The sequence below is a fragment of the Notothenia coriiceps genome, unplaced genomic scaffold, assembly GCF_000735185.1.
Source record: "Notothenia coriiceps isolate Sejong01 unplaced genomic scaffold, NC01 NC01_scaffold00037244, whole genome shotgun sequence".
NCBI classification, from domain to species: domain Eukaryota; kingdom Metazoa; phylum Chordata; class Actinopteri; order Perciformes; family Nototheniidae; genus Notothenia; species Notothenia coriiceps.
Window position 1 is genome coordinate 26585246 of NW_011369945.1, and position 14277 is coordinate 26599522.

The following is a 14277-nucleotide window of genomic DNA, read 5'->3' on the forward strand; positions in this document are numbered from 1 at the left end:
TACATTTTTAACTAAGGATAACATTTTTTACTTTAAAGGTGTTTTTAAAGATAAAGGGCTGAATAAAATTGAACTTAAAATGGAAAAAATGTGGAATCATTAATACAAATCTAATTTAAAGACCAAAAAGGTAATTGCAACATAAAAAGTTTAGTTAAGTGTGAAAGTTTTGAATTTAGATATGTGGGATTTGAATGGTTCCATAAAGTAAAATATGTACTTAAAAGGTTTTTTTTAAGTTCAATAGAAGGTTAAAGTGCTTTTTAAACCAGTTTTTAGATTTAAGCCCAGAAACCACGTGAGTTAAAGGGTTTTTAAGTTGACAGAAGTTGAATGATTGAATATACAGTGGGCAAAAAAGTATTTATCAGCCACCAATTTGTGGCAAGTTCTCCACCCTAAAAATATTGAGTAGCCTGGTAATTTTTTCATCCTAGGTATATCTTTAAACTTATGAGAGAACACAATGAGAAGAAAAAAATCCAGAAAATCACACATTGTCTGATTTTTAAAGACTTTATTTGCAAATTAATGGTGGAAAATAAGTATTTGGGGGGTCCAATTAACAAAAGTTCATCTCATCACTTTGGTTATATAGCCCTTTTGTTGGCAATGACAAGAGTCCAACACGTTTTCTGTAAGGTTCACAAGGTTTTCACCACCACTGTTGCTGGTATTTTTGGGCCCATTCATTTCCATGCCAGATCTCCTCTAGAGCAGTGATGTTTTGGGGCTGTCCGCTGGGCAACACAGACTTTCAAGTCCCTCCAAAGAATTTTCTATGGGGTTGAGATCTGGAGACTGGCTAGGCCACTCCAGACCGTTGAAATGCTTCTTAACGAAGCCACTCCTTCGTTCCCGGGCGGTGTGGTTGGGATCATTGTCATGACGAAAGACAGCAGCCACGTTTCATCTTCAATGCCCTTGCTGAGGAGGAGGTTGTCACTTCCAAATCAATATCACGATACATGGCCCCATTATTCTTTCCTTTAACACGGATGCAGCTCGTCCTGGTCCCTTTGCAGGAAAAAAGCAGCCCCAAGCCATGATGTTTGCCACCAGCCCATGTTTCACATGTAGGTATGTGGTTCTTTGGATGCAACTCAGGCATTCCTTTCTCCTCCAAAAACACGTCTAGTTGAGCTTTTACCAAAATGGCTTCCTATTTTGGGTGTTCATCCTGACCATACCCGTAATGACATTCTCTCTCCCAATCCTCTCCTGAATTCATCTAAATGCTCTCTAGCAAACTTCAGACGGGCCTGGACATGTACTGGCTTAAGCAGGGGGACACGTCTGGCACTGCAGGATTTGAGTCCCTGGCGGCGTAGTGTGTTACTGATGGTAGCCTTTGTTACTTTGGTCCCAGCTCTCTGCAGGTCATTGACTAGGTCCCCCCGTGTGGTTCTGGGATTTTTGCTCACCGTTCTTGTGATCATTTTGACCCCACGGGGTGAGATCTTGCGTGGAGCCCCAGATCGAGGGAGATTATCAGTGGTCTTGTATGTCTTTCATTTTCTAATAATTGCTCCCACAGTTGATTTCTTCACACCAAGCTGCTTACCTATTGCAGATTCAGTCTTCCCAGCCTGGTGCAGGTCTACAATTTTGTTTCTGGTGTCCTTTGACAGCTCTTTGGTCTTGGCCATAGTGGAGTTTGGAGTGTGACTGTTTGAGGTTGTGGACAGGTGTCTTTTATACTGATAACGAGTTCAAACAGGTGCCATTAATACAGTTAAGAAGTGGAGGACAGAGGAGGCTCTTAAAGAAGAAGTTACAGGTCTGTGAGAGCCAGAAATCTTGGTTGTTTGTAGGTGACCAAATACTTATTTTCCACCATAATTTGCAAATAAATTCTTTAAAAATCAGACAATGTGATTTTTTTTTTTTTTTCTCATTTTGTCTCTCATAGTTGAGGTATACCTAGGATGAAAATTACAGGCCTCATCTTTTTAAGTGGGAGAACTTGTACAATTGGTGGCTGACTAAATACTTTTTTGCCCCACTGTAAGTGTTGCAATCCTGCTGACATTGCAGTGTGAACACGCTGTGACGACCCCTGCTTATATAAATCCTGTCAGCCTCACACATGGCGCTCTGAAGCGGACAACAGGTGCCAACATGTGACTGTAGCACGAGACACACGTGTAACACGCGTGTAACATGGTGCAACACGGTGCAGCGCTCTGAACACTTTGTCCTCCCGCAGGCCGCCTCGGGCTCCGAGGGCGACCCCGTGTCCCATCGCAAGAAGAAGAGACGCACCTGCGGCACCGTGGCCAACGGAGACACCAGCAGCAAGGACGACTGCGTCAGCAAGGAGAGGAGCTCATCGCGGTGACCTCCGACCTCTGTCACACACACACACACAGAAAAAGCTGCTTCCTTTGTTGTTTTAGGTCTGAAGCGAAGGAGACCTGTCACCACTGTGCTTTCAATCAATGTTTGTGTCTGTACAGAGAGATTATCTGCAGTAAACACTCTGGGGAAGGTTAGGAGCGTGACACACGGTTTTAAAAGTCTCCCAGCTGCTCTCTCATGTGAGAAATAAAGGGACGAGAACATTTCTGTAACTGTAAAACATGACATCCATCCACCAGAGGAGAGAAAACACACTTCCTTTAAGAAAAATAAATATCAACATTTCTGAAGTGTTTGATAATCAATAGTTATGTGGATATGAGGGAGTGGATAAAGGCAAATAATGATTGGTAAATTCAGAAATGTTAATCTAAATAAAATAATTCAGCTTTACAACAATGAAAAGACCCCACTTATATTACAATATCCAAAATATAAAACAATATCTAATCTCATATCACATTATTGATATTTTGCCAAGCCCTCTTATGGACCAACTTCACAAACACACATTTCAGTACACCATATTAAAGGCCAACTTTAACCTGGACTCTATTTCCCAGTGTTTAGGTGAGTTACGGGGACAGTTTTGAGTGGGAGCGCTGCAGCTGCTAAAGGCGCAAACCTTTATCAATAAATATCCTCTAAAGCTGCATTTCTCCCACACGGTACGGCTTCACTCACAGAACTTCTTTTTCACTTGAAGATTGTACATCCTTAGTCAAGGCATGTTTGCCAGCTGCATTAAATACAATTACCTGTTTGTTACCTGTGATGCACTAACGACGGTTCTCTCAGACCAACCAGTCGTCTGTGGAATCTTTTACGTGACTATTTAGAGAAAACATACAAATAAGTCTAGTGAGTCGCTCCATGCAGTGGAAATGGTTCTTTAATGTGTTGGTTTTACCCCCCGACACACTCATATTGTTACTATACATGTCTAATATCATTATGAAAAGGAGCCTACAAAAAAATGTACTTACTTTTTCTTTTTACTTGATCCAAGTAAAAAAAACTCGTAAAATTACCTGAGATTCCCAACAAGACTGTTTCTTGAGAAATTAGGGTCCATTTTGAAAATCCTAGAGAATATTGTGATATGAGAAGCAGAGTTTGGCTGTTAGCCAATCACGTTATCACTGGGAAACTAGAGACTCGCTAAAGCAAAACAAAAAAAAAGCACTTCTCTAAATGCTGTTTGTGCGTATAACTGGTGGTTTTTCCTTAGAATGGTTGGAGTTTGTGTCGCTCCTCTACCCGCCTTGGTGATTAACCTTCACATTGAGAAGTGTGATTCAGTCAGCCAGCCTTAAAGAAATGAAACGTTTAAAGGAAATGTGCGCATGTAAGAATGGTTAATTCTGTATGAAATACAGCAGAGAAACGGCTAATTGAAAACGTTTCTGCCATCTTCATGTTCTGCCTGCTTTGTGCCAAAATGCTGCAGATGGGAGAAACTGTCGCTAAATGTTGAGGCTAATCGTTTTTATGGAGTCGCAAAAAAAAATCAGCAGAGGGCACTACGTTAACTGCTGTGTTTTGTTTTAGTTTATCAATCAGTTTGTGCATCTTGTTAAGAATAGAAGAAGAAGCTAACTAATTGATGATGCAGATTCAACACCACATCCAATATCAACAAATAAATAATTTGATGTATTGATTAGCTGTTGATTAGAGCTGAAACGTTAGTCAACAGACATAAAATTTATTAGCAACAATCAATTAATTGCTTTGGATTACTCTAAGGCAAATATGGCAAAACGCATCTCGGTCTGCTTCTAAAATGGGACTATTTATCGATTTCCTTCTCTTCTATGGTGGCAAACTGAATCTCTTAGTTGAGGACTACAAACAAGACATTTAAGATGTCACCTGGACCTCTTGGAACACATTTCTTTTTATAACTGCTGCCTTTCTACATAAACAAGATTATAAATAAAATCATCAGCTTTGAAAGCCAATACCTGCTGAGATTGAGTTCATCAAGTCATTATTATGTAAGAAGCAAGCAGAGAAGGTTAAATAGTTTACTGAAAGTGTTTATGAATTGTTTCAACATGCATGTTCTGTCTCCTAAACTAAAGCCACGGGGGGGGGAAATAAACAAAAACAGTCTAAACATGTAGAATTCCTGTTTTGTTTAAAAAAGTCTATCAAAGATACTGCATTCATGCCCACTTTTATATGATTAATAATGTTAAATAACGTGCAGTTCAAATCCGTTTCACACAACATGTAGGAAAGACTAAGCAAGCCACACACCATCGAGAAAAAAAAGCAGTCGATTAATACAAAATGCTGAAAATAGTCAGGTTGCAGAATTATTTAAAGAAAACATCTTGATTTGTTATTAAACATCAGAAAACAGTTAACGTCTTTAAATGTCTTTTCCGCAACACCCAAACATTCAGTTTACTGAGATTTGAACTGTTTTTTGCTTGAAAAATGACTTGGTTTTGTGAACAGTTTCTGATTAAAAAAAAATCTCTTGATCCACGCCTGGAATCTACGCTTGAGTGAAACGTTTGAAGCTTTTCTACAAATCCTTTAAAAAGAGCTGTAAAATGTTGCTGTAGACTAAAGTGCCTCTAAAGAAAATGTGTAAGTTTGTCTGTCTGTCTGTTGGGAGGTTTCTGTTTTTTATTTGTTTTTAAACTAATGTGAAGGCACCGTGTTGGTCCCTGAGGTCGCTCACATGGTGCCTTTAGGTTCTCTGAATCCTGTCTGCAATGTTAATAAAGTAAATCTGAGGAGCTCAGATAGACCTTGAGGTGATAAATGTAATTTCTTTCGTCAATAAACTATTTTCTATGACTCGAAACTTGTTTGTCTGAGCATTTTTTTAATGTATTTAACTTCCCGCTTTTCAAAGTATTTATTTTGGGACTGTTCATGACCTACATTTCGGTAAGGATGTGAGTTTTTTTTTTAATTAAAAAAATTCAGTAAGTTATTTCATCTCATACGAAGTGTATCCTAAAAACAGAAAAAATACACAAATTAAAAGTTTAATTTGTGCTGTAATACACATTATTTCAATATTTTTTTACATTTTTATTTTAAGTATTTACTCGTATACATATGAAGGTAAATAAATATATATATATATATATCGCATGATGTACTATTGTTAGATGTGCCAAGAGCAAGGACTGTCTTAGGTAAGACAGCTTTTATGTGCGCAGCTCCACTTGCTTGGAACAATCTTCAGCTAGAATTGAAACTNCGTTTATTTATAAAGCTTTGTTGGGTAAACTCCCGTATTGTATCTGCTCTCTGATAACACAGAGAGTTGCAGGCAGCTATTGTCTGAGATCTCATGATGTAGTATTTTAGATGTGCCAAGAGCAAGGACTGTCTTAGGTAAGACAGCTTTTATGTGCGCAGCTCCACTTGCTTGGAACAATCTTCAGCTAGAATTGAAACTGAGTAATCTCATTCCTCTGCATGTTTTTAAAGCTAGGCTAAATGAAATGCTCGTTGATACTATGGGCACTTGTAAATGTCTATAACTATGTAAATGTATGCTGTAAATATAATGTATGATGTCCTTTATTGTTTCATGTTTCATGTGGAACCTATATGCTGCAGGCAGGGTGTCCGCGAGGTCTTAAAAAGTATTACAAGTTGATAAATCAATTTAGCAAAAATTAAGGCTATTAAAAAGTATTAAAAAGTATTAAACTGCATTTTCCAAGGTATTAAGAAGGTCCACAGCAACGACAACATGAAACTACCCTTTAATTTACTGAAACGACATGTCGGAAACCCCTCAAGGCCGGCCCATGCATAGNTATTGTTATATGTGCCAAGAGCAAGGACTGTGTTAGGTAAGACAGCTTTTATGTGCGCAGCTCCACTTGCTTGGAACAATCTTCAGCAAGAATTGAAACTGAGCAACCTCATTCCTCTGCAGGTTTTTAAAGCTAGGCTAAATGAAATGCTCGTTAATACTATGGGCACTTGTAAATGTCTATAACTATGTAAATGTATCCTGCAAATATAATGTATGATGTCCTTTCTTGTTTTATGTTTCATGTGGAACCTATATCCTGCAGGTCTCCCTTGAAAAAGAGATCTATGATATCAATGGGACCAATCTGGTTAAATAAAGGTTTGAAATGAATGACACAATGGTATGGGGAATGGAAACTCAGCTGTGTACTAACAAACTGGATGGACTGGACGCTGAAACGAGGCTATTCACTCCAGTTTTGCAGCGGCCCACCTCCTTTTATGAGCATGCGAGAGGAAATCTATCTACCCAGGATGAGATTGTTTTCCTCTCAGCAGAGATTCAGGCTCTGGTGCAGAAACAGGCTGTGTCTGTTGTGCACCCTCAGCACAGAGAAAATGGTCTTTATTCCATGTACTTCCTGGTTCTCAATTCAAATCTATTCTAGATCTCAGCAGCCTGAATCGCTACATTGCCAGCAGAAAATTCCGCATGTTAACTATACAACAGTTAATGGGGCTAGTGCAAACCGGGCGATTGGTAGACCACCATCGACCTGAAAGACGCATACTTTCATGTGGAAATTGCTCCGGAGCACAGAAAGTGTCTGCGTTTTGCCTTCCAGGGGATAGCCGACGAGTACAACAGATTACCGTTCGGCTACTCCCTATCCCCACGCACGTTCAGTAAATGTGTGGCCACTGCGCTTCAACCGCTGCGCGCCCACGGCGTGACTGCATATGCGCCGCCTGCAGAGATGGTTCTCCAGCCTGCGTTTGGATCCCAAGAGGCACAAATGGCAGCTGGTAACCATCCCCCCCCTCAGTGGAGGGCAACCTCCGGTTCTGGGGGTCTCCCGGGCACCTCCGGAGGGGGTCTCCACTGGGACGGGTAACCTCCTACATCACAGTGTTCACGGGAACAGGATGGGGAGGGACCTGCCTGAAGAGGGCTATAGGTGGGCGCTGGTCTCTAACAGAAACACGACACAGCAACCTCCTAGAGCTACGGGCGGTAGTGTTAGTCCTCCAGCATTTCATGCCCCTAATTCAAGGGAGACATGTATTGGTCAGGAGCGACAACAGCACCACAGTGGCTTATATCAACAGGCAAGGCGGATTCCGCTCCGCCGCCTTGTTGGCCACAGCGGAGAGGCTGTGGTTATGGGCATCAGAGGTGGTTTTATCTCAGATTTATTATAGATCAGCGGTTTTCAAAGTGTGAGGCGCGCCTCCCCTGGGGGGCACCAGAGAGCTTCAGGGGAGGCGCAGCGTGAGACACAAAAGTTGTGTCTCACGCTGCGCCTCCCCTGAAGCTCTCTGGTGCCCCCCAGGGGAGGCGCGCCTCACACTTTGAAAACCGCTGATCTATAATAAATCTGAGNGGTGGGAGAGCTCTAAAGAGGTGAAGGTATCCAATTTACACCAAAAAAAAAGCAAGAGAAAATTGAAATAATGGAAATAAACAGAATTGAGTTTAACTGATTTTGTTGAAATCACTTAAAAAGTAGAAGTGGGCGCTCAAGTGCCTCCAGGTCTCAATTAGAGGGTCAGTAATTAAAAAACCTGCTGTTTAAAATCTAGATGAAGAAATTAAGTCTTTGCCTTTACTACTGAGATGTTTCTGTTCACAGAGTTTCCTGGAAAGCAGTGTTTATGTATTCAGATAGCTGTCAACAGAGGGCAGAGGAAGAGGAGAATACGAAGAGGAGGAAGAGGAGGGGGGGTGCAGGAGGTTTGCCGCAGTGCTCTAATGATCTGATCTCCTGCTCTGAATCCTCTCTCTCCCCTTTGATTTCCTCCATCACTCGTCCTCTCTTTATTCCACCCTCCTCTAATGTGATCAATAGGATCTGGAAGTGTAATTACTCGTCTTGTTTAATTGGAGAAGTCAAAGTGTAACTAAAACGTTACTTCAGGACCTTCACTGACCCTTTTCTGCTTCTGTAACCGAGCGAGTGTGTGAGAATAAAGTGAGACACGTTGAGCTGTGAACCTGCTCCCTACAGACGCCTGTCTCCCTGCAGGCTGAAGGGCGGCCATGTTGGAAAACTGACAACGACAAAAAGAACATGTTCCAAAACTCTCTGTAGGGAAATTGTGCTTTAAAAGTAGAATGATAACTAACCCTTTCACACGATAACTGACCAAAACCAATAATTAAATAATGTTTTTTTCCACGTTCTGTAAAAAAAAGAACATATTTTTGTCGTCAAATTCCCACCATGGCTTCCTGTCCCTCTAAACCACTTCATACAAACATCTGGATATCTATCTTACCTTCCTTCTTGTTGATTTGTTGCTGAAGCCCTTCTTTAAGACACTGAGGAGGTCACGGGAACACTTTGTTGTCCCGGCTCTTTCATTCCCAGTTGATTGAAATGTTGTAAATCTAGAAATACGCTGGTATCACTTCTTCGGATCTTCTGATCGAGGGTGAGCGTTTTGTTTATTTGTGCAACTTCAGGTGTGTGATGATGATGATGATGATGATCATGATGATGAAGGGTTCCTTCCAGTCACTCTCTTTTCTCTGAGTCTCAGCTTTTAGAAGTTCTCCCTGTTTCATGTGTGTGTGTGTGTGTGTGTGTGTGTGTGTGTGTGTGTGTGTGTGTGTGTGTGTGTGTGTGTGTGTGTGTGTGTGTGTGTGTGTGTGTGTGTGNTCAATTCTGTTTATTTCCATTATTTCAATTTTCTCTTGCTTTTTTTTTGGTGTAAATTGGATACCTTCACCTCTTTAGAGCTCTCCCACCCACTCCAGTGTCCTCACTGAACCTACAGCCTTTGGTTGCAAGTGAGAAAAATGGGGAATCACTGATGAGTGAAACCAGTGACTGTATTCTCCATGACACAGACAGTCTGTGGTTTGGACTTGTTTAACTTCTGTCTAGTTTCTGAACAGATATGAGGAGCTGTGAGCTCTGAGGGCTAACAGCTAACGGATGATGTTGGTTTTGTGGTTCTCATTGAAGATGACGTCAGGGCTCCGTCTACACTGCGTTACTATAGTTACTACCCCAGCTACTAAACTGTAATGGAAAGGCCTAACTATACCGTACTAAGCCGAGCGAGGCCCTGCAGTTACAGTTCTTCATCTTTTCTCCTCTCGTTAATCCCCTTCTTGTCACTCAGATTTTAAAAGTACTCGTACAACAATAAACACATGACCTAAGATTCAAACATGAGCGAAACATCAACAAAAACAACACGGTTATTTAAATATAGACAGAAATGAGTAGGACAGGCTTAGTGTCTCACTAATGGACCTTAAGAAGTGTATACTGTATTATTTACCAAAAATCAATCACTAGCATCTCCAACAAGTATCAGCAGGTTAGAGGAGCTTCACATGTGATGACTAACCTCACCATGTGATCTCAGTTAACACACAGCTGGAAAACTAAGTCATCCAGCTGCTCGTCCACTGAGACAAAGGACGAGGAGGAGGCAGAGAGGGAACGCTCTGAAAAAGACTTTGTGATATCAGAGTGGATGTTAGAGATCAGGGATGCACGGTCAGCACTCTTTAATAGCTCCAGGATGATATTACCTGGTCACCAGTTGACGAAACCAGACAATATATTAGAGTTTTGTCTCGTTTAAAACTCTACGATGGATGCTTTTGCGGTTAGACAGAAATGTAAAACGTCAAAGTGTTTGGTCATGCAGGTTTTCAATCAGTTACTCGTGTTTTAAGAACGAATAAGAGTCAGGAAACCGTGAGAGTTCCCTGTAAATAGTTTGATCGATCGTCTTTTCCATGGGACCTGTTTGTACTGAATGCACTGCGTCACACTTGACGCCTCATGAGGATTGTCCAAAAAGATCTAATCAAGTTTCATTTCGATTGTTTGTTTTTTGGACTCTCTTGACGAGGCCTTCGATGAATCTCAGCTGAAACGCTTGAAATCAAAGAAGCTTGAATTCTCCGGTCACATGTCCAGTTTGAAACTCATGGTCGGTCATTTAAACCTTTCTGCTTGAAATGATGGTTTGATATATCCAAGCCAGACGAAACAGTATTGAGTTATTTCACAGAAACAGATATTCAACACATACTGCTCTTGGACACATTCATATATCTACGTTTATTAATGTCTGTTACATCCACAGAATGTACTGTACAGGTCTAAGCCTTCAGACGAACAACTACACAAGTCAGTTAAATACGAAATAAAAGATTTGTTTATGTACAAACAGCCCACCAGCATTATGCACATCATTAAGGGGTTTGGTGCCGTCCCTTTCAGAGGGAGTTCGATCCATGAAATCTACTGACGTCTGTAGTTCGTGTCTGAAGGGTTAAATCTAGGGAGAATGGTCTCTCCCAAAATGAAGATTATCTTTGTTCAATAAGGCTGCACCGGACCATGAGACGGCAACCGCAAAACAAAACAAAAATGAAAAATCTAAATCCTTATCAGTGTCAGCGACAAAGGACAATGTTTGAGTTCAATGAGTGACAATAATGTGCCAAAAGAAGCCAAAGCATACGAGCAAATCTGCTATCAAGCAGCCCTGGATGTAAGTGAATAATTGAATACGTTAAGTGATGATTGTTGAACGTTGTGATTTAAACAAAGTGTATGTGTGACCTGGTGCAGCTTTAACGTCATCTCAACTGGAGCAAAGATAATCCAACATATCTGTGACGTGTTGGGGATAAGAACACACGTTACGTTTGTTACGTTCATCGTCACTCGAGATCAGGAGGATGCGTGTGTACGGACTGTTTGTGAATATCGTCATTTGATGGTTTTATGGCTTTTCTTTGAATGTTTCCGTTGCTTCTCGCTCTCAGAACACGTGTGTGTGTTTTGTTGCCGACTGAACATCCGAGCTTTTGGTTTCCACAACGAGCTATGCACACAAAGAAATCTGTGTCTTCCACAATTCAAACCCTGGAGGAGGAAGGTGTTTGTGGCTCCATCTACACAACAACATATCTCATTTTAAAACATCCGGACAGAGAGAAGCCTTGGACAGTTAGACGTATTCTCTGTGCCACCAACGGTTAGCTTTTAGCATTCGCTCTCGGTGCAGGGAGGGAAAGCAGAACACATCTTTTTACATGTTTCTGATGATGATAGAGATCTGAGTCAAAGCAACCAGCGCAACATTTTAACATTTCTATTCAAACGTTGTAGAAGTCGGTGTTTGTAACGGCCCGTCCACACAGCGGCGTGCGTTGACGCTTCACCGTTCACTTTGAATGGGGTGACGTCACTTTTCGCCGCACTGCATGGTGGGAAGCGACGTGGAGCGTTGCTGGCGTGGCTCGCTGCAAAAGTTGAGCAATGTTCAACTTTTGACGCCTCGTTGTTGGTTAGTGTACTTGGAGGCTGGGATGTGTGTTCGTCGGAAACTAACCGATCTGCGATTGCGTTACTAGCTAACCGACNCTGCTTTGGAGCGGCGCTGTAAATGTCTGCAGAACGGTAAAGCAGCGAATCACTGGGAAAACATACAGGACAGATATATATGAGATGGTTTGTTTACTTAAAGTATGTGTATACTAAGAATACACCAGAATACTAAGTACTGTATACTGAGACCTGCATTTTAAACATGTAAACAATGCATACACAAGGTTTTCTGTTTGTTTCTAACTCTTATATGTGATTCAGAGAATGGATGGAACACCTCGGCACTACTGGGGAAGGGGATTAGGGCTAGGTGGACATTTTGACGTTCTTTTTTTAGTTTTCACTTCGACACCAAAATTCTGTGGCGCAGATTTGGTCTCAAAGTGACATTGGAATTATTTCTGGGAAAATGTATCGACCAACAAAATGATTTTCCGTGGCTGGCCTACTTACAGTTTCCTCACACGTTTCACAACATTGACACTCTTTAGCAGCATGGCTTACAGTATAAATTAAAAGGGGGCTTAAACGGAGCTGATCCAGATTTGCGTCCGATATGACGTAATATCTGAAATGTGGACCCACGGCCCTATCAGAAACGTTGCTATCAGAAACAATGCCCGACTGTTTTGGACGTAATATGGTCGGTGTTTACATTAGCATCGCTAACACTCAGAGCTAACCTGTACTGGAGAGCATGTGTGTGAAGAAGCAGGAAGTAAAAAGGAACTCACCTTGTGGTATAACCGGCAAGAGAGAAAGCCTTTGAGCTCCATACTGTTTCAGAGAGAATCCTTGATAATCCATGATATGGCGTTTCATCACGGCAGCATTTAGTTTAGACAGTAGCTGCCGGGTCCCGCATGAGCTCAGACCCCTTTCCTTTTTTTTTTTTTTAAAGCTTTATACCCCAAATCAGCACTTTAGAAACAGGAAGTGGAATAGAGGGACATGAGGCATGGCTAGAATGGGTGATCTGTTTGGTGACCTTTAAATGTATAAATACACAGGTACCAGCCCCTTAAACTGCTCTTTAAATACCGCTTTTTGTGATATATAAATGGTGCCATTTCTTTCAACATGTTTTTATGTCTAAGGGAGGCGCTTTTCTTCACGTCTGTATGGAGAAGTACCGACGGTGCCACCTCGTTTTATGTTAATTTCTTGATATAAACGAATGCTTTGAAGTGTCAGATATCTCAACCTGAAAACACATCTGTTCTGCTTTTAGACAATTTATGGGAGTTTCTTACCCGATGGCGCTGTTCTGTGCGATGTCTCGCAGCGTTGGGATGGGGGACGTCACTGGCCTGAAGAATAAAAGTTAAATAAAAGTTAATAAGGAGGAGGAGTCGCCATGTTGGATCAGAGCGTTTGTTAAAAACATCAGAACACGAGATAAGATGTGTGAAAATGTGAGAATGAAGCGTCCTTACTGATCTGGGAGAATAGGTTTGTCGTCAAGGTTTAATAAACCCTGGATCCCATGGCACAGCTCTGCGGGGATCTCAGTGTCCTTAACGAGGAAGATATGGAAGTTTTAATCAATTAATGAGGATTTTATTAAATGACAAGCAGAAAAAAAAAAAAAGTATATTTCTTAATTTTTTATTGACTTATTTGTCCATAAAAAAATGTCTTAACGTAAATATTAAGATCAAAATATGATTTTCTTAATTGTTTTTACATATTTAAGCATCTATATACATACACACTTATGACCTACATAAATAAATACAATTAATTATTAAGAAACTGCCAAAATAAAGTAAAATATGGAGTTTTTAATGATTTGAAAAAGTAGATTTTTGTTCATTTTGTATTGACTTATTTTGGACATCACATTTTTTTCTTACGGTAAATAATAAATATTAAGATATATAGAAATCAAAATATTAATATAATTTCCTGAATTTGTTGTATATATTTAAGCATCTATATACACATACACTCATGACTTGCATAAATAAATACAGTTAATGATAAAAAAAACGGCCAAAATAAAGTAAAATTTGGAGATTTGTTCATTTTTTAAAATTGATTCATGCGTTTTTTGGGCTTAATTTGACTCAAAATCACTGATAATATGTACGTTCTCAATAACGGCATTGACGCTTCACCATTCACTTTGAATGGGGTGACGTCACTTTTCGCCGAACTGCATTGTGGGAAGTGACGTGGAGCGTTGCTGGCGTGGCTCGCTGCAAAAGTTGAGCAATGTTCAACTTTTGAAGCCTCGGCAGAAGCGTCAGCCAATCGAATCATAAGCCAGTGCAAGCTCTAGCCAATCAAACCGCTGCTTGTGTGTCCGGGGCGGGAGATTCATGTGATTGGTTGTTGGTCGAGTTTCAGACACGCCCGCCGGCAAGCGTCAACGCACACCGCTGTGTGGACGGGCCGTGAGATGAAGTCTTTCCATTTTGATATCTCTAATTGACGACATTTATTTCGTTTATTCGGTCATTATTGTCACTTTTTCTACTCTTTAAAGTCCATTTTATTCAATGTTGAACTTGTGACAGCAGTGACTGTGCTGCAAACCGACTTTGTTCCTCGGGATCAAAGTCTGTAATGTTGTGCTTCTCTCTTCAGA

At 40.8% G+C, this 14277-nt stretch overlaps 1 protein-coding gene and 1 long non-coding RNA gene across 2 annotated transcripts in view; one reads left to right on the forward strand and one right to left on the reverse strand.

The window, feature by feature from the left end:
• Positions 1-5185, forward strand: part of jmjd6 (jumonji domain containing 6, arginine demethylase and lysine hydroxylase) — a 12477-nt gene extending 7292 nt beyond the window's left edge. Inside the window, exon 4 of the mRNA XM_010794078.1 lies at positions 2210-5185. Coding sequence (XP_010792380.1) covers positions 2210-2341 — 132 coding nt within the window. The 3' untranslated portion in view covers positions 2342-5185. The remainder of the gene's footprint in view (positions 1-2209) is intronic.
• Positions 5186-12886: 7701 nt separating this feature from the next.
• Positions 12887-14277, reverse strand: part of LOC104965123 (uncharacterized) — a 9707-nt gene continuing 8316 nt past the window's right edge. The window contains exons 3-4 of the long non-coding RNA XR_800520.1: positions 13121-13200; positions 12887-12994 (exon numbers count right to left, since the gene is read on the reverse strand). This is a non-coding gene — a long non-coding RNA (uncharacterized lncRNA). The remainder of the gene's footprint in view (positions 12995-13120; positions 13201-14277) is intronic.